Source organism: Pteronotus mesoamericanus, unplaced genomic scaffold (assembly GCF_021234165.1).
Source record: "Pteronotus mesoamericanus isolate MK-2021 breed Mesoamerican mustached bat unplaced genomic scaffold, CSHL_Meso_final scaffold_54, whole genome shotgun sequence".
Classification (NCBI taxonomy): Eukaryota; Metazoa; Chordata; class Mammalia; order Chiroptera; family Mormoopidae; genus Pteronotus; species Pteronotus mesoamericanus.
Genome location: NW_026555321.1, coordinates 7,147,236 through 7,168,842, shown reverse-complemented (window position 1 = coordinate 7,168,842; position 21,607 = coordinate 7,147,236). Strand labels below are relative to the sequence as shown.

General features: G+C 37.4%; 1 protein-coding gene across 1 annotated transcript in view; it reads right to left on the bottom strand.

The window, feature by feature from the left end:
• Positions 1 to 434: 434 nt before the first annotated feature.
• The window catches only part of GADL1 (glutamate decarboxylase like 1), a 132,686-nt gene continuing 111,513 nt past the window's right edge, over positions 435 to 21,607 (bottom strand). The window contains exon 14 of the mRNA XM_054595724.1: positions 435 to 608. Within this exon, the coding sequence (XP_054451699.1) occupies positions 435 to 608 (174 nt within the window). The remainder of the gene's footprint in view (positions 609 to 21,607) is intronic.

Sequence of the window (21,607 nt, the reverse complement as noted above, 5' to 3'; positions counted from 1 at the left end):
TTTCTGATTCAGAAGGTGTGAGGCGGAGCTAAGGATCTGCATTTTTAACAAGTTCTCAGGTGATGCTCTTGCTGCTCATTTAGGGACCTCACTTTGAGAACCTCTGCTTTAAACTATTTATTTATACGTTTTTTTAGAGAGCAATGAAAGCTTAGATTCCAGGCACCACAGGGTAATTCTTAATCTCTTCAATTGTTTGTCTCAGGGACAATCCTTGAGAAAATGCATTTTTCACTTCCTCTTTTGTAGCTACCATAGTGCCCAGGCAGCTAGAGTCCTTAACACTATTCACTTAGCATTTTGGTTTTGCTGGGCTTAGATGGGGTGTGTTTCCTATTTCTCACCAGAAGGGCTGCAATCCCCATGTGCCCCAGACTGGATCTGTTACCCTCTCTAGGACAGAACCCATGCCTCTGGGGGACCAAAAGCCACCGCTACATGTCTCTACCCAGCAGGTCTATCTCATCCAGGAGAAAGTCCATGTCTTCCCGGCTCACTTGAGGGCTGATCACAACCTGGCGGAAGAAGTTGACCTTCCCCCGGTGGGGCTGATAGCCCAGCATCAGACTTCCCTTCTTCATCATCCTCTCCTTAATGGCTGGGGCCACCTGCATGGGTGGAGAGGATGGGTGGAGGTGAAAGACCAGAACACCAAGGCATTACAACTCATTCTACCCAGTCATTTGACACTTACTGGGCATCCACGGGCATGGATCCCACTCTCAGGTACACAACAAGGTCAACATTAATAAAAACCTATTGAGAACTTATGACATATGAGGACTGATTCAAATGTTTTAAATATATGAACTCATTTAATCCTCACAATAACCCCATGAGGGAGATAATACTACTGATATGCACACTTACAGATGAGGAAGTTGAGGTGCATAGATTACATAAATAGCCTGAGGTCCCCCGTTCCGTATGTGGGAGGGCCAAGATTTAAAACCAGGCAGCTCACTCAAGCCCGCAGTCTGAAACCTAAACCATTATGCAATGCTGCCTCATTAAAAACAAGCCAGGTGTCCTCAGGGCTCACAGTCTGAAAGGTGTCAAATGTTGTCTGAACTGAAAAAAACAAAACAAAACAAAAACCACAGCTCTCCAGTTCATGCATCTTGAGGGGAAAAAAAGTCATAGATGGGGGAAAATACCACAAAATAACAGCCTTGCATTGATAGTCTACCAAGAAAAACACTAATAAAGGTATTATGTACAGATCTATTTTGAAGACTGTTTATTAGTATATTAATAGGACATATGTGAAATATATACACTCTCGTCTGTTATTAAGAGGCATAAAGTTAGTAATAAGATTAGGAAACCCATATTTTAAAGATTTTCAGTTAACATGAGAAGCATGGGCCCTGATAATGCATATGCACAAATTTCTCTAAAAGTTTAATATTTGAAGAAATGAGTCCAATTAAAGGACCACATGAAAAAATGAGTCCATTTTCAAATCACCCAAGAATGAGCTTATAAACATGTAAAATAGTGAAATTAGTTTTTGAAACACCAACTTAAAAATTAAGAGTGAACTCTTACTGGCTTGGAAATGCAAGCAAAGGTTCTCCATTTTCATTTTATTTTAACTCCGTAAAAGATTCTGAGTGTATCCTACTGAATATGTGGAAAGGGAACATCATGAGTTTCTGGGTTCCTTTTCTCAGAAAGATCAGACTTAGCTAAGCCAGAAGGGAGGAAGGCATGTATAAATAATACCAGGCACAATGTGCTTTACGATTCCTTAGGTGACAGGCATAAATGTCAGTTCCCCCGAGCCTCTCTCCAAGTGTGACCATCCAACACCTTTCTAGTTTTAAGCATACCTATGTTTTGTCAAAAGAAATGCCAAACTATTTTATTTAACACTCAACATAATCTTGACCTATTCCAAAGCTGATGGAAAAAGTAAGGGTTTCAGACCTCTGGAGATATGACAAGTTGGGCTTAGCCACACAGCCTTCTCAAGGGATGTTCACAGATAATTTTAACTGAGTATATTATTCCTCATGTGCTAATTTTAGAATATAAATCTTGCAAAACATGGACTACGCTATGCCTACAACAGCAAAAAACAAACACCTATTAAGCACAATCACGTTGCCATCCTAGCAACAGATCGGAGCCCTTTTAGTCTGAAGGAACATGAAGAGAAAATGTTATATGAGTGTAAGAGAAAAAAAATTGTAGAGACAGATGAAGTCAGAGGTCAAGTTAGGGGAAAAGAATGTGAACCATCATTTTCTATGGCTATCTGAAAACACATCACAAATTTTATTCTGAGCTTTTTAGAGATTAGAAAACAAGGATTAAATAAACACCATCTCCAGTTTCTTGGCAAAATTTAGTGACAAATGCCCAGTGGACACTGAAGGTTGGAAGCTAATAGGTAACTCTCTGAGATGTCTAAGCATATCTGTTAGAAACACTTGATTCTGAATGCTCCAAGCATCAGCTGGGTTTTCTTCCAAAGCTCTTTATGCAAGTATCATTTCTTATTAGTATTATAAAATCTAGTAAAATTATATGTAAGCAAATTAAAGATTATTGCAAAAAGAGAGTGCCTCCCATAAAAACTAAGGTGAATCCTTTGGAAAGGCTAGATAAACAAGGACTGCTAAATGTTGCTGCAAGTCAGGTGTGGCAAGAGAACTGTAAAAGCTTTAAAACAAAACCTTGAGAGTCCAGACAGGTTCTGCACACAGATGGCTCCACAGGTGTCTGTGCCCTCTCACCACTTAGAGAAACCTGAGCTGGATATGACAGGTGATTTCTGAAGAGTGCAGATTAATGTAGTCTAATCATCAGACTCAAGAAAAGCCCCACTTGCTTTTGGAAAGCACTTGCATATCTTCACTTGGTAAGGGAGGGAGGAAAAACCCTTTCCATTAGAAGGTGGGGAAAGAAAGGCACGTAGATGTGTTTTAAGTTAAAGTGGCTAAGCGATGTATGCATCACGTGTTTTCCTGGGATTGTTTAAACTGATCAATCCTTCTCAGATAGGAGGGTTTCTAGTGTGAGTGTGAATGTGTGTGTGCATGTGCACATGTGTATGTGTATGTATATGTGTTCACTACCATGTATGATTTAAACTTCTAACCCAACATTTGTTATTCACGGCTCTTAAAGTCCTCATTTTTGATCACAGAGCAGTGCAGCACTGTGGCATGACTTAGGCTATTAACTAAGGCACATTTATTCCAGATTTAAAGAACAAGAATCCTCTTGATGCACTGAAGATATGCGACAAAAACACAATCGTGCCAGTAATGATCAATATTAGGAAGACCTGGTTGACCAGGAACAAATGCCTGGCAAGGAAAATCCCAGTCTATCAATTTTAGAGCTTACAGATTTTGGTTCTGTAGGTTGTTTTTGAGAATAAAAATTCCCTTCATATTCATCTCTATCCTCCTCTAGATAACCAGGGTGTAGCTGGCTCTGGCTTACAGTCAATTTTAAATTTAAAACAGGCATGTCTCCTTGGTGCAGGTCTAATTTGCATTGTCTATTTCCGTTTCCTTTTCAATGCCTTCATTCTTGCCCCATATGATATTTTCATGCCTTATCTTTGGGGAGCATTGGAATTTTGATTCCAGGTCATCAACATGTCAGAGGCTTACAGGAGGCAACCTTCAAAATAAATCTGTTCAATTGCATTGCTTGTATGCAAACCAAAAATATTTCCTCATATGAGCAGAAAAGGTCAAAGTAAGATGGCCCCTCAATAGTTCAATATAAAGATATTTTTGATCTTTAAAGTCTTGCTCTTGTGTAAGGCATGAGTGTTCTTCCGTGAGCAAAACAATGGCATAAGAACCAAACTTCTTGGCCAACTTTTGTCACTAACTCTCAAAAATTATAAATAAGTGATTCAATATCTATGTGACTCAGGGAACCAATTCAGTGAGTGTGTGACAATACCACACATATTTTATGAATATAAGATTAATTTCTGGAGGTAATTACTCATAGGCAAGAGGGGAAGGCCTTCTTTGTTTAGGAATACTTCCTAAGGAAAGAAAGCCATAAGCAACACCATGGTTGATAATCAGTAAATCTCTGCCACAAATAATAATTGTAGTAGTAGTACTGCTTGTTGTTAACAAATATTTTACCAACTCCTTACAACTTGCAATCTGCCTTCACATGTCTGATTCCCGTGAACTCAAATCAAAGCTTATTTGAATGGAATTCATGGTTTTGCAATTTAGGGATCAAGGCTATTCTCATTAACAGCCAATTTATTACCTTTGCACTTAAAAATATATCAACCATTTTCTATTTATAAAGCTCCAGGCACAATCCAGTGTTGGGTAATTTGGATATTCTCTTTTGCTGATCACAGCAGAGAAACAGCCCTAATCCGATAGGATGGAATACTCACAGGGGAAAGAAAATATGCACAAACTAAATGTAAATATCCAAAGAGCATCCCTAAATGGAGCATGCATGGAGGAAAGCAATTTGGCAGGAGCGAGATTGCTTTCCAGCCCTCAATTATTTTATCGCTGGTTTTCCTTCAAATTGTAAATCAAGTTCTTTTCTCATGCCTCAGTGCACTGGCCCCTGCATCTTAAGTGGAGGAATACCCGGACATTTCTTTCTGGTTGCACAGGAACTTAATTGACATGTGTTCTGTAGAATTGCTGTTTTTCCCCCTTTAAATAATGTCCCAGCAATGGTTTAGTCACTTACACAGAATTTTATTGTCAGGCCCCTGCAGCATGAAATAGCATTTGATATTTAAAAGTTGCTTAAACCAAAGGAAAAAAAATAAATGAAACAACTCTTTCATTCTGGCCAAGTATAGGAATTTGATAACAAATAACTGACCAGGTACTGTAATCGCCTCTTTATGAAAATAAAATTGCAATGTCCATAAAATGACATTTCTTTTGAAAAATGTTACATACTTAATGTTAATAGCAACACATTTTTTTCAACATATAAAGTGTTTCTCAAGTTGTGAGGGAGTTTATTTTTTCTAATGCATTCCATACATACTTTTGTGAAATACAATAAAAGTAAATTACTAAATGAAATTGAATTACTAAATAAAAATAAAATAAACCAAAAAATACAAGCTCAATTTTGTTCTTATATTTTAAAATTCAACAGTAAAGTTACTCCGTCATTATAAAGGTTTCTAAATAGTAACTCTTGATTTCCATGCTTTTCTTTCTGCATCGTGGTATCACCAAGTTCATGGGTCTGCCTGGGGCTGGAGACCACACTTGGAGGAGTGCTGCTCTCTCAGAACTCGGTTGGCTCCTTGTGGGTGTATAGCATTTGAGTTATGCATTGCCTTGTTATATTGCACATTTATTTCTGCTTATCGGCATGGTCTTCATTCCATTTTGAGCAATGTTTTGTATCCCACCATGCCACCGTGCTATAGTTTACCTAAACATTTTCTAATTATTAAATCTTAGAACTGCTTCAGTTATAACGGCATTTTGGTGAAACCCAGAACCCAGTCATGAAGCCTCTACATCAGTTCTTCGAAGTCTAGTCCAGAGATTATGAGAGTAAGTGGTTCAAAATGTCCTAGACTTTAGGATCTTTATACAATTTTTTCCATCATTTGCTATAAGGGTGAAATAGTCACATATACCCCCTGTAAAGATGGGGTAGCGCAGCATTCAGGGTGGCTGAGAACACAAAGCCATATTTGAAGGAGGTGATCTTTTCACAGAGAATATGAGGGACAGAGACTATATGTTTCTTTATGACTCTAGACAGCAATACCATTCAGAGCTTCTAAAAAATCCAGAGAGATTTGTGTTTTGCTAAATTTTTCTCTAAACCATGGACCATGTTCTTCAAAAACCCAGATTTGAGAGCCATCATCTCAATTTCAGTTTAATTAATGTACATTCAATTTTCTCTGAAAAAGCAATGATTCTTTGAGCAACAGGGAGCTAAACTAATAATACTTTGCAAACCTTGTGGGTAGAACATGGGGCGGGCAGGCAGAGTAAAATCTGAAGTGTAAGTTATGAGAGTTTTATTGTAATCAACATTTTTTCTAAGATTATCTTACCTAACAGAAATTTGTATCAAATGCAGAAAATTATCTACAATATTTTTTCTATATAAAAAGCCAATTGAAAGAGTTGTTAATTTTCCATACCTACACTAAAATTCATGCATATTTTTCCTCTTCTATATTCTCCAAAACAGTGTTTATAGCCATACCAAAGCTACTCATTGCAATACATGGTTAAGCAAAATAAACACTGAGAATGCAATATAATGGGGGCTAATTCAGCTGCCATCCTTGAATGTTAGTTATTCTAGATCTGGGATGCGAAACTATATTTTTCTGTAAAGCACCCAATAATAAATATTCTAGATTTTGTAAGTTATGCAGTCTCTGTTGCAAATACTCAACGCAACCATTGTGGCACAAAAGCAACTTTAGACAATATATAAACAAATGAGCACAACTGTGTTCTAATAAAACTTTATTTAGGGACAGTGAAATTTAATATCATATGATTTTCACATGTCATAAAATGTTATACTGCTTTTGATTATTTTTAAACCACTTAAAATGTTAAGGCAATTCATAGCTTCTAGGCTGTACTTAGATGGGTAATAAGATAGGTTGGACTTCAGACATAATTTACTGACTCCCTGGTCAAAATGGAAAAACACATTATATATGTAAAACATACCCTTTCAAAGGAAAAAGTACATAGAAAATTTTGCTCATTGGACTTCTTTCAGAAATTCTGCATTGAGCCAAGAAATGACAAAGTCTTCTTGACTCTACTCCAGCAGAGCATGAAACCAGAGCCACGGATGGGTGAGCAGGGTCACCCTGTGGCTTTCTTCCAACACTGTGCTTCTTGAACAATCACAAAATGTAACTTGCTTTATGCTTTCTTCCCAAGTAACCTGGGTTCCAAACAAGCCCTGTCCTCCATGTTAACGTGGGAAGAGTTATCCTCAATAGAATATGAAAATCTAGCTCATGAAAGAGTTGGCATGAAATATTTACACTTTGTATCTGGTACCCAACCAAGACTATTCCTGAGACTTGTAACAAGCTACATTACTCCTTTCTCCATTAAGCCACTTATATTTTGTAACGTTGGGGGACATCTCAGACTTTATGCGGCCAGATAGAGATGTAATGTGGATCAAGGTGGGGGACAGAATTCAGGGTGTAAACAGCCTCAAGGTACAGAACTTAAGTGGAAGAATTTCAGCCCAAGAGAACGATTAGCACACCTAAGCCATTCAGAGGACTTGAGTGGGCTTCCCAAGTCCCTTCCTTCTCCTGAGAAGGGCGCGTTGGCAGTCTAGGAAGCAAAGAGTTCCTTTATCCCTGCCTCAGTGAACTAAGGAGACAGTGCACACAAGCTGAAGGCCAATTCATTAGCCCCTGAGAAAAGCTGCCCTAGAGACAATGCCCAGTTCTGTAGATATAGAAAATTATACATGTGAGAAAGGATGTAATTTATTTAATTGTTCACTAATTTCTCTGATATTTATCTCCATGAATCAAATTGGATCACAAAGTCTAAACACAGATTCACATCTGTTTTCCTTTCAGCCTCAATTTGTAAAGAAAGCATATTCTCCAGTGGAAAGGGGCAGTTCACCAATTTCTGATTCTGAAAGAGTCCAACGATATGCCATATATAGGAACTTCCTAAAACATAAATGAACATTTTTAGCTTTGAACCAGTTTTCTGGATTTCCTCTGACTGTAAATAACAATTGGCTTTTCCATTACACATGCAATTCAGAAGTAGAGTTGAAATGGGTTTGAATTCAGCTAAATAGATATCCTCCAGTTTGTAACCTCTGTTCTACCCAGGGCGGTTGTCGCTAAATGAACAGCTGGTGGAAGAAAACATTCGTTATGGTGTAGAATACTATAGTCCAAAGGAGAAAGTGATTTTTTAAGTCTTACATAAAAAGATTTTTGTGGTAATGGTTAACTTTACACCTTGAAAAATGTAGTAAATGGAGTCTCTTACTTGATGCAAGAGAAAGAGTTGTTACCTCACAATATAGAAACCTTTCCTTTGTATTTCCAAACACACTTGAGTAATTTGTCTCTTGCCCCTAATGTGATATTTCATGTAGAATAGACATTTGCCTTCCCAACACAATGTGCTTTTGTCAAAAATTGTTCTGAGTTCAGAGCCCCGAACAGCAGCAATGTGGGTAATGCCTGATCATACAGGCAGTTTCCACCTTCCATCAGGGAAGAAATCCGCACCCGGCAGAACTAACACTTGAGCACTCGCACATTTCTTAGAGCGTTTGCAGTGCAAAGGGGTGAAACTGTAGCCTTCTTAGCTTGTGTCCAGCTCCCTTCTAAATATCTGCTTTTTTGCCCCCTTCCTGAGTCTTAGGTGAAGTGATCCTATTTTTCTATCATTTCATCAAGTTACTTGTTTTCCTTTCAGAACAGGGAATGGCTATAGAATGCTGTCTTTTGCTGATAATTACTCGACAAGTGCAGTAAACACTGATTCTGTCATTGCTCCATGCAAAAGGGATCATGCTGAACAACTTAATGCATTGATTCTGGAGCAATTATCTATTGATGAAGAATTTAGGATATTTTTCTTAAAATATCACAAATCAAATTATTGAATACATTATTTCTCTTACTTTTTAAAGTTTTTTGACCATATAGCCTTAATAACAAAAGAGATGCAAAAGTTTACATCGACTTTATTCAAAACAACACAAAGGCTCTTCAACAATTGAATGGATACATAAATGATGGTATATCTTTACCAGGGAATACTACTCAGCAATTATCTACTTTCTGGAATTATCTTCTTCAGGCAGGCCCCTTGTAGTACAGGCTTCCGCCACTAGGCACATGTTCTAGGAACCCATCTGTATCAGTGTAGTAGCCGGCATTGTTGTGAGAGGCTGTGTTCAGCTTCAGTGAATTTTTTTGAAGACTCTTTCAATGCGGTTACCTATTTCATGACGAGTGATTTATGAGCACACCTGCCCTCATTGTGCTAAGGGGTCAGCAGTTTTTGACCAAAACCAGGATGACCCCCATGCCTCACCCTCCCTATTCACTCAAAGTTCATGAGAGATTTTTTTTTGTTGTTTCCCCGATGAAAAAAGTCCTCTAAGGGAAACATTTTGCTGATGTGGAGGAGGTGAAACAAAGAATAGCAGAAGCACTAAAAGCCACCTGCATCAACGAGTTCAAAAACTGTTTTGAGCCGTGGAAAAAAAATTATCAATGGGTGTATTGCATCAAGTGGAGAGTACTTTGAAGGTGACTGAAGTTTAAACCAGTAAGAATAAATGCACATTTTTTAATAAATAAATTCCAGAGTTTTTGTGTTCTCTCTTAAAAATGAATAAACTACTGATGCAACATGAATGAATCTCCATTATGCCAAGTGCAAGAAGCCTGACTCAAAAGGCTACTTAACATATGATCCCATTTCTCTGGCATTCTGGGAAAGGGCGAAACCATGTGAAGTTTTCTTTCATTATTTTTTCAAATAAGTTTTCAATTTCTTGCTCTTCATCTTCTTCTGGCATCCCTATGATTCAGATGTTGGTAGTTTTATAGCTGTTCCCGAGGTTCCTACTAGCCTCATTTTTTTGTATTCTTTTTTCTTCCTGCTGTTCTGATTGAATGTTTTTTCCTTCTTTGTGTTCCAAATTGTTGATTTGATTCCTGGCTTCATCCTCTCCACTGTTGGTGCCCTGTAGATTCTTCTTTATTTAACTTAGTGTAACCTTCATTTCTCCCTCCCCTCTTTTTCTTTTGTTTTCAATACTCAATGAGTTCTTTGAGCACCCTGATCAGCAGTGTTTTGAACTCCACATTTGCTATGTTGGTTATTTCCATTTCATTTAGTTTTTTCTGGAGTTTTATTCTGTGCTTTCATTTGGGCTATATTTCTTGGTCTCAATTTGGCAGCCATCCTGTGTTTGTTTCTGTGTACTAGGTAGAACTTCTTTGACTCCTTGTCTTCGAAAATGCACCCATCTGGAGGGATGTGGGTTCTGTAAATCCTTAGTTGTTGGACTTCAATAGAGCTCGATTTTTCTGACAGTTCTGGTTGTTATTTGTTTTGAGATATAGTTGAAATTCTCTCTGTGGTTGCATGAGGAGGTGAAGCATGTCTACCTACATCTCCATCTTGACCGGAATATTATTAATTTCTTAAAATGAATTTGTTCTTAATCAATTTACATTCACACCTGGTCTTTTCTTACACTACTTCATTGTTATCTCTTGAGACATGAGCATTTGAAAGTGTTGTGAAAACACAAATTGTAATTTATTGTTTCTCTCCAAAGCATCTTAATTGTATTTAAATAATTCTGAGAGGTTGTGAGTTAGCAGCTTTAGAAATTCAATCTTGCACCTCATGTATACCACTTCTATATTAATCTTCTCTTTAAGTTCCAAGTTTTTCAAACAATGACAAAGTAAACGTTTTTTTTCCTTTAAGAAGGAAGACAGTTGTCAATCATCTTGGCATTTGGGTTGGAGACGGGGACCAGGGGCAAGGTGAGAAGCTTTCCATTGAAATATAATGTGTGCAGGGATGTTTCCATTGTATGAAATTTCTTTGTGTTGTGTAAAGTATTTTGTAAGTAAGTGTAAGTACATTTCAGAATGCAGAAATATTTTATAAGTTAAAATTTACTTCTTTGGACATGTGAAAATGTCATATACTGAAAAGGTCATTTGTCCCCATATTCATAAGCTTGTGTCCAAAATTGGACAGTCTTCTTGTATTGTCCTACCACTTAACTATTTATTGAAACATTGAAGAGCACTATTAGGTGCTTCACAAATATGCCTGAAGATATAAATCACCAGAATTCAGATCCAAAACCAGGGCAACTGAATTTGAAGCTCAATGAGATAGGCGTGGTGGTCTATATATTTACAAGCACCCTAAGTTTTTATTATCATGATGCAAATTTATGAACAGGAAGAATGACAGTCTCTTAACTAGGACTTTAGAAGTCACAGTGGGATGGGAGGTGAGAGGTGTTTTAAATAGGAAAAACAATTTTAAGAGAAGAGCGGGATGGAGATTGTCAATCTCCCTTCTCGAATTGTTTATGTCAGTTTTACAGTAAAACCAACCAGTGACCTTCAAAGAGATGCTAGCCAATGTTTCTGCTAATCATAAAACCTGATAAAGTGTTAAAAACACTTAACCATGGCTTAGGAAACAATAAAACTTTTTATTTTGATTGCTTAAAGAATCAATTTGCTTCTTTCCGTCTGCAGGGTCCAGCACAAATAATGCCCCTTATTTACTACAAAATCTTTTATTACAAAATCATAAGCATGTAATTCTGTAACATAACAATATCACACTCAGGCACACCATATGACACTTTAGGTGAAATGTTCAAATTGCTGTCCACCTTGTGTGCAACATTCACGTACCCTACCAACTACACTCAAGCAAGCCTTACTTCTGCTGGAACTTGCATTTTCACTATTCCCTACCTGTCCAATTCTGCTCTTACTCCTTCACACATTTCCCCTGACATCTGTCCTCCTATAATTTAGAAGTGAGCTGCATTGGTATAAACCTCCCAAGCTTAAATTATGTAAAATTGGTGGTCTATTGCCCATGAAATCATATGCAACTAAGAGATCATTTCAGCTTGGCAAAACATGGAAAAATAGGCTGCACTTTGACTGGACATACCTTTTCTCAAACACTGATTTTTTAGCCTTATTTTCTCCAAAAGCTATCTCAAAATCAGACATGCACAAGAAGAAAAGTGCTTTAACTTAAAAGAACTTCCCTGTTTTACCCTTTCTGATGCAGAGGAACAAAACCACAAAAACAAAGTTTAAAATCACAGCAAGACTAAAGAACACAACTTCACATTTGGTGTTTACAACATAGAAATGCCAATGACAGCAATTCCTATAAACCTAATGTCAGCCATATATTCAAGGCAGCTGAAATGAACAGTCATGAAAATAAACCAAACTGAACCGAAAGCTTTAGCTGAAGAATGGACACAATAAAGGTTTGACACACTCTATAAAGCAAAAATTTAATGCTCAATTGTGTCACAGCAGCCATCTGAGCTCATAGCTTCTCGGTAACTGTTGTGGGCCAACTCCCAAATTTCAGCCCATGTTGGGAAATCCCTATATTGGTCCTTAACATGACAAGTTATTTGGAAATTTTCAGCCATGAGTAGTACCACTGCTCTAGGGACCTGTGGAAAGGAGTCTAAGCATTTTGAATTGTTGCAATGGTGTCAGGGTGCTATTTACATTTATGTCTGAAGGTCAAAGGTACCAAAAGTGTGATAATGCTTACAATTGTCCTGCAGCAAGGAATACTTATGTTGCCCCAAAATGTCACTGTGTTCCTGTTGAAACACACTGATCAGGGCCCGCATGTGCTCAGGGACACCAATTACACTTTGTTTTGACACTTGGATCCTCTCAGTATCTCTCCTGTGTTATTACTCTTGCTTTGGTCCAGAAGAGATGACTAAACTGATGGGTGAGCAAAGTAAATGGGATCCTCGGAGACAAAGTGGACTGTTTTGTTATTTCCCTTCGATTCTTTTTGGTGGTTGTTTTATTTTTACTTTTTTACCTTCACTGAGATATGATTGGCCAATAGAAATTGTATACATTTACAGGGTACAACGTGATGTTTCAATAAGCACATACATTGTGAAATGATTCCCCAAAGATTCTTAATATATTCAATGAGTATCTCTCGGTCTGAGAGGAGAAAATGGGACAATCCCCAGTTTCTCTCTAGGTCCCCTGGGCAGTGGTCCAACATTACGAGATGCTGCATCTGGCCATTTTAGCAGGGACACAGCTTGGAGGCCCTCAAGGTGGTCCCAGCACTATTCCAATTGCAGTAAGTAGATCAGATTCCCTGGTTCTCAGCCTCAGAGATGCTGCACTCGGCACAGAGCCACACACTCCATGGGATAAACATTCTAAGGAGGATGAAAATTCTGATTCCTTTTCCCACAGATTTTCTCCAGGTGACTCTCCCAGAGAATCCTATTCCCTTTTGATTTTTGGCAGTGGGCCATTAGCAGCTGGAATTCTGTCTTCGGACTGATTCCATGCCAACAAGCCTCTAGCAACCAAGGAGGTTCTTTGGGACATGTGCACAAAACCCCGACAGTGGCTCAGACACAGATGTGGAAGGTGGTCCTGGTGTTGGCACAGTAATAATTTTAAGGTGTCGAACCTGCATATTAGGCTGGGGAGGCTTAGCTCCCTGAGTAGCAGTATTATGATTTTTATAGTAGATTCTGGGGCCTGACAACAGAAGGAGTGAGAAAGAAAGTGACCCCGTGGTTTATGTTGCTCTGTCCTGAGAGAGCTTGCTCTGCACAGCCTGCTGAGGGATCAGGAATAGGCCTCAGTGAGGTCCCCATGAGCCTAAACCCACCCTCCTACCTCCACCTACTCGCACCTACCTGCCTTCGTCCTTGTCTTGTTTATAGCTTTTTGCACCGATTATTTTCTTTTGGGGTAAACTGAAGTTCAGATTGTCTTTTTTGACCTTTTTGGGTTGAATACAATTCTCATTGTCCCTCCAACAGTTAGTGTGCATACATAGGACCTATACTCACCTCTCCCTATGGCTTTTCTTTAAACCTCTATTTATAGTAGTTTTCATATCATTTCATATTGTTTCACTGCACTTCCTTATTTAGCTCCAGTGCATTCTAAAATGCCTGGAGTTTCACCCTCAGAGGCAAAACCTGAGCTTTTAAAGTCATGTGTTTCCATTATCATTAAAATGGCAAATACCAAAGACAGACAGAATCCTAAAGCAAGCAAGGGAGAAGAGGTAGTAACATATAAGGGAGCCCCGATACAGCTAGCAGCTGACTTCTCAACAGAAACACTGCAAGCCAGAAGGGAATGGCAAGAAATATTCCAAGTCATGAAAAGCAAAGGTCTGCAACAAAGACTCCTCTACCCAGCAAGGCTCTCAATTAAAATGGAAGGCGAAATAAGGAGTTTCCCAGACAAAAGAAGGCTAAAAGAATACACCTCCACCAAACCAGCACTGCAAAATATGCTAAAGGGACTGCTTTAAGATGAAGAAAAGTTTCTATGAATATCTAGTTCCTTTCAGAGTTGCCAATACTTGATATTACCAATATTTTTTAATACTCATTAATCTGATTGTGACAATGATGTTATTTTAATTATTCCTTTATTATTTGTTGAAACTAAGCCTGTTTTTGTATATTTCTTACCTATTTCTATTATTTTTAAAAAAGCTTTAAATGACTTTTTTATATTCTTTATCCATTTATTGATTAAAAGTTTGTAGAACCTTTTTCCCTAAAAACAAAACAAAGCAAAACAATAAAAAAAACCTATTAACCATATTTTAGATGTGTTGCAAATACTTTCCTATTCTATTCCTTGTCCTTTAACTTTTTTAAATATGTATATTACTATATAGTCTTAAATGTTTAATATAGTCATATTGTCAATGTTTACTTTATAGCTTCCGGGGTTGAATATTTTACTTCAGGTCATGAAAAATATTTGTTCTATTTTCTTCTAAAACTTCTTGGATTCTACATACAGATTTTTTACTCGCCTGAATGTTTCTTGTATAATGTGTGAAATAGGGCTCTATATTTGTTTTATTTCAAGTAATAGTGGTCCATACACTTTATTTGTTGAATAAGCCTAATTTTCCCTATTGATTTGAAATATCAACTTAATTGTATATTATATTGTTAGACAGATATATACATTTGTCTCTAAAATGCTCATTATATTTCATTGATCTAATTGATTATTTCTGTGCTGGTGTCATGTTGGTTTAATTGCTGAGACTTTACAATGGTTTTAAATTGTTTTAATATTTTATAATTAACTTTGACATTTAAAAAAATAAATAAAATCAACCTGCATTTAAGAAAAAGAAAGGAAGGAAGGAAGGAAGGAAAGAAGGAAGAAAGAAAAGGAAAGAAAAGAAAAAAGAAAAGAAAAGAAAAGAAAAGAAAAAGAGGGAGGAAGGGAGGGAAGGAGAAATGGGACTCCTACCTTTTGTGACAACATGGATGGAACTGGAGAATATTATGCTAAGTGAAATAAGCCAATTGATGAAAGACAAATACCATATGCTATCACCTATAAGTGAACTCTATTCAACAAAATAAACTAACAAATAAAATAAACCACAGGCATGGAAACATGGAGCAGACTGAAAGTGACCAGAGGGGAGGAGGAAAGAGAACCATGGTGGAAAGAAGGGGAGAGAACTAGATAAAGAACATGTATGAATGACCCATGGACATGGACAACAGAATGGGAATTGACTGTGGGAGCGGGGGGTGGGGGTTGTATGGGTGGAGGGGTGTAAAGGGATAAAAATTGAGACAACTGTAATAGAATAAACATGATTTATAAATTTTAAAAAATAAAAATAAAAACATAAAGTCACGTGTTTCATGTAGCTTGCTTCCCCCCCCCTTTTTTTTACTGAATCAAAGAGCTACCATGAGGATATTTAAAAATAATTATTGTTCCTGTATTACTCATAAAAATATTGTGAAAATGTTAAGCATCAGGTGTTCCTCACTGAACTCTGTATAAATACTTGTAAAGAGTTTTCTTTCTTTCTTCTTCTTCTTCTTCTTCTTCTTTCTTTTTTTTTTTTTTTTACAATGAATACTGTTAATAGTAAGCAACAGCGTTTAGGTTAATTTCAAGCAAATTAACAAAAGTGAACTATATATTCTTCCTTGTATAATAAAGCGTCCTTCAACACTCTTTTACCTACTACCTAAAATTGGAAGCTGCCTTTTCCTCAAAGTCATGGTTCCCCAGTTGTGTTCCAGGGGCTGCAGACTGCAGCGAGCTGCAGAGGGGCAGAAGGGTTGCCATGAGGTCCAGGAGGAGGCAAAGTAGACAGGGCCCTTCTGGGCCTAAACCAAGCCCCACTTCACCTGTCTTACATACCACAATGCTGTGTAAGAGTTTGTTTTACAAAAAGGGCTCTGCCATTTAAAAAGACCATGTTTGAATTAGATTGGCAATGTATTTACTATTATTATTCGAGATCTATCATTTTGGAATAGCTGAAAAATACTTAAACTACATGACTAGTTTAAAGGAAACAAGGGGTCTTGCAGTCTGCCATTCTTGACCAACTTGGGAAAACAGAAGAACCACAGAGAAGGATGTTGCTTTGCCAAAACAATGTGTACAATGTGATGTTTCAAGAGATGCATATATTGTGAAATAATTCCTCAAAGATTCTTAACATATTCAGAAAGTATGAGAGAAGAAAATGGGACAACCTCAGATTCCTCTCTAGGTTTTAAGCTACTTCTGGTTAAAAGTTAAGAATAAGCCATACATTGTTAAGTTATGTTCAAGTAGAGTAATGATCAATAATAAATGACCATTTTGTGTAATTGAACCACGAATCTACCCTGTCACTGTCCAACCGAAAGACTCCTTTGCTTCTCTTAGGGAATCACTATTCCATTCCTGTGCTCTTCCACCAGGAAGGCCCAGGGTTTCCACTTATCCACTCGCCGTTTGACTGTGTCCCTTCTGTGAATGGCTTGTTCATGTTCTTTGCCCATTTTAGATGACAACTTTTTTTTTTTTTACTGATTTAGAAGAACATTAACTATCTGATTGTTTTACATGTTGCAAGTTATTTATCTGCTTTTAATTTTGTTTCTAGTTATTTCATGTATAGTTTAATATTTATATAAACAGACCTATCAATTACATACATGTATTTTTATCAACATTGGTGTTATATTTAGAAAGCCTTATCTACACTAAGATTAAATAAATATTTGTTTTTTTCTGATTTGATTTTGACACAAAACTGTTAATGTATTTGAATATTCTATCTGTATCTAGCATAAATGAGAGATACCCTCCCCATACTCCCACATTAACCAGTAGTCTCAACACCTCTGATGCAATAAGCCTGTCTTTCTTTAGTAGATGTTGGGAACAGGTATGATTCCTGTAAATACTTGGGCCTCAGCTTTCTATTTTGTAAGATTAATATGTCTGTTCTTTGAGTAACCCAAGCTGCTTTATTTATTGTAGTCCATAAAATCTTAAAGAGCTTGAGAGGGGAATTCCCTTGTTAGCAGGCATCCTTAACAAAATGTCCTTACCTACTGTACCCACTTATTCTCTTAGATGATATCTGGAGATACTTTGACAAGTTTAAGAAAAATTCTGTTACTATGATTAGAATTATATTAAGCTTGTATTAATCAGGGAAAATTAATCTTTTCATCTCAAACTATGGTGTTTTTCAGTTTCTAAATGAGGTGGTTTTTAAAAAATACAGCTGTAATTTCTTTGGCACTCCTCTCAAAGAGGTTTCCTGAATTGGACAGTATTTGTGGCAGGTTATTTGGATGCTGTGGACCCTGTGTGGCCTTAGGGTGAGGTGAGGAGAGGTGGAGTGGTGTCCAGTGGGTTTTCAGAAACACTCGTTTTTTAAGTCCAACTGTGCTGAGCCCAGCATGCTTTGATGAATCCCAGGCCATGTGGAAGAGCCTCATGTGGGTACTTTCATTGACCGCCCCAAATGGGGTCCTAGTCAAGGGCCAGCATCAACCAGCAAATGTGTGAGTGAAGATGCATCCAGAAGATCTCAGCCCCAGACAAGACTCCCGATGGGCCCTTCCCTCTGTGCTGTCTGAACCCTAACCCACAGAATCTGTGAGCATAATAAAATGGCTGTTTAAAGCTGCTCCATTGGGAATAATTTGCAAAACAGAAAATGTTACTGAAACATTAGAGGGTTTTGTGGCCTTAAAATTTTATAGTTTTCTTCTCTTGGTACTATATTTAATTCTTGCTTATTTAATTTTTTGTTTATTTGGTTTTTTGCCATTGTGGTGGTGAAATTATTCTGACTAAAAAGCTGATATATGTGTCAACTTTCTAGCTCTTAGTTGCTTACTCTTTATGTAAGAAAAAACTTTTTTAGATATTCCATTTTGTACTTCTACTATAGCAAATCTCTAAGTTTTTTAATTTGACACCCTTGAGTTTTATAGACACACAATTACACAATCTAAAATGAACACATTTGGTCTTCTCCTTTTAAATATTTAAAGCTGATGTGTTTGCCTGGTCATTGCATCAACTGGCACTCCCAGAACACCATTAAATCACTGCACCAAGGGCAGAAGCTCCTAATTTGTTACTGAGTTTAATGAGAAGGCTCTTCGTGTGTAATGTATATATTTGCCTTATACATCACATAAGCAAACAAAAGCATATAACCAAGAGATAACCTCTGAGTCTTAACATTAATTTTGAAGGTCATTTAACACATGTATTTAAAAAAATAATTTCTAAGTGTTTTTTCTTTCTTGCTCCATAATTTTGGATTCCCTTCTTGATTTACTTGTTCAGAGATAGGGAGAAAGTGATGAAATTGCTTTTTAAAACTTGCTTTTGCTTAGCTTTTGAAATAATGAAGTTCTGCTGAATGGAGCACTAAAAATGGAACCTGTGCAACAATGCTGTGTGCTCTGCTGGCTGACTAATCCATCTCCTCAGACAGTTTTTCGAAGTCCAAAAATGCTCCTTAAATTAAGTTTTTCAACCTGTGTGAGTGGATTATTGTATGGCTTCCTGAAATAATCCTCTCAGCTTTTAACATAGTGCTGACCCAGTTTGGGGAAATATCTTTAATATCTTGTTCTGCTTCACTGACCTCCGGGCAGAATAGCCAGAAATATCTGCATTTAACAGACAACTTTCATCTTTAGGCTCACAAAAGGGTTCGCTTGCTTTAAAAAGGAAATTGAAACTTGTATCACAAGACAGCCTTTTAGGTAATTTTTACTTTCCATTTTAGAACCCCGACAAATAGAAGGCAGAGATCTGGAATAAATGAAGTGCCACGGAATAGTGCGTAAATCAAAGCCGTTGACCGGACCTGCGTTTGCCTCACTGCTGGTTATTTGTGAAGTCATAGGCACTCACCCCAGAAAGAAAAGCAGAAACACATGTGTGGCAGATGAGGCGAGGCTGGGTTGCCAGAACCAAACCCAGAACAACAACCCACCCAGAGGAAGAATGAGATGGTGAAGTGCTCACACAGAGCAATAACTCCCAGATTTTATAACGCAGGCTGGTTACCTAAGTGCTGGTTAAGAGGATGGATGTCTTCTAGTTGGCAGATGGGGGATTGGTTGCTATGGCCTGTGGTAGATTTTATTACCGTTCTCAATTATTCAAATGTGCCCCTTGCAAGAGTATGCATCCGCGTCTTTGCCTGGTAACCTGCTGTGGCTCCCTATACCAGGAGTGAGTATATATCACCATTCCATTGTCATGTGACCAATCTGAGCATGAACTTCAAGAGCTGCTGTGTTTCTCCTAACCCTTTTCCCCTTTCCCTTTGCTGTAGGGATGGCATGTCCCAGAGAGGGCTCAGCCTTCAGCCCGGATATGGTCATGAAGACCAGGGCCAGGGCAAAGCTGCTACTGACCCACAGTAGACATGAAATGTAATAAAAAAATAAATAAACCTTTGTCATTATAAACCACCAAGATTGTGAAGGGAGAGCAGGGGACTCATTTGTTGCTATAGCATAACCAAGTAAAACCTAATTTATAACACACAAACTAAGGTGCATTAGGTTAGATCTGGGATGAGTTCAGTTTTAAAGCAACTGGGAAACTCCTGTTAGTTTGTAAGTTTGGCTTTAACTAATTTCTGCATTAGCCATGGGAGACTGAAGCCCTCAACCCCAAGGATACCCTAAGTACCTGAGGCACTTAGATTTTCATAGGCAAAGTCAAGGCAACAACTTGATATTAAGCTATTAGTCAAAGAGTATCTGCCATCATAAAAGTGGTTTAGTCATTTAGAAGGGCAGTATTAATCTCTAGCACAGGGATTGGAAAACATTTTCTCTAAAGGGCCAGATAGTAATATTTTAGACTTTGAAGCCCATACAATGTCTGTTGCAACTACTTAGGTCATAAGTAAAAGCAACCACAGATAATAGAAAATACATGGTCATAACTGTGTTCAATAAAGTTTTATTTACAAAAACCGTCAATGAGCTGGATTTGGTCAGCAAGCTAACAGGTGCTATAGCATAAGAAAACTTAAAAGCACATACACACAAAGAAAAAAATATCCTAAAACAAGCCTAACGATTTACAACCACGACTATATTGTTTTAAGATTAAAAGTTACCCAGTGGTCACTTAAGGGCATGGATAATTTCTTGGTTTTCTCATATGTAAAATAGAGATAATAAAAACCACTTCATAAGATAGGAATTAATTAAGATGAAATATAAAGTGCCAGTAAGAACAATTCTTGACATAACTGAACCATCTTTTTCTCCCTACAAATTAAATGCCACCAGAGAAAAACGTATCTATTTTTCCAGTATATTTTCTGCCTAATTTAACATTTTAAATTTACCTTCCAGTCCTCCTTTTGGAGTTTACTCTTGTCCCAAAGTACTAAAATACCTCCTCTCCATTCTTTCCATTTCTTCTATGCCAAAATAATGACCAGTATCATTGACAACCACCTAAGTTCTTTTCTGTTCATGAGATGGATAATCTGATGAGCATCACATCTATCATAGTTCCCTCACAAAAAAACCAAGGTAAGTATGAATACCTTCCTCCTGAAATGTTATAAAAGCAAAGGTAGGAACATTCTTGCATAAAATATGTGTATAAGCTTAAGGAGGCTTCTACCTTATTCACAGAGTAGGGGAGAATTTCAAGGTAAGTGAAATTGCTCTGAGGTTTTAGTATGGCTGTGTGCTTAGATAAACATGTGGGGAAGAGAGTATAAAACAAAGAAATGAGTTAATGTTCATTTAATGCTAATGTTAATATAATTCTAGTGGTGGGTGGAGACCATAGCATTTGCACCAGGCCTTGGATCACACTGTCTTGTGTTTCTGGGTGTAGAAAAATTGCTTTGGAATCATCTGAAGATGCTTGTTAACATTGCAGATTTTAGGATACCACTTATTGTAGACTTAGTATGTCTACATTCTCTAGGAAGTTGGGTCTGGAAATAGGATATTTACCAAAGTTTCTTTATGTTTCTGATATGAAGCCAAGTATGGGAACCACCTTATTAAAGAAACATGAACCTCATGAGAGATGCAAATAGTCATCACCATTAGTGCTTTCATGGAGGCATGGAGATGGCATCAGGGCATATCCCATTGGGCAATATGGTGACAGGTGAGCTAACGTTTCTTGTGAGAAGTTTCTTTCTCTTTCTACTCTGTACTTCTTTCTCAGTTGAGAACAGTATCTAATCCTGGGTTGTCCAACTTTTCACACTCAAGACACCAACAAACAAAAATGAGGTATAACTTTGGGATGCAAGGAAAAAAATGTCATTAAAATAAATGCTAATAAAATTGCCATTCAAATATTTGAAAAAAAATGAATTGGATCTATCACATGTACAAAAATCACTTTCTAGAGATCTAGTGTTGTATTTTGGTGTTCCTGAGGGCCAGCAAAGCAGGGGTGTAAAAATGAAATAGTGTGAGTTTGAGCACTAAAGGGTAGATGAGTACAAGGGTACTAAAAAAA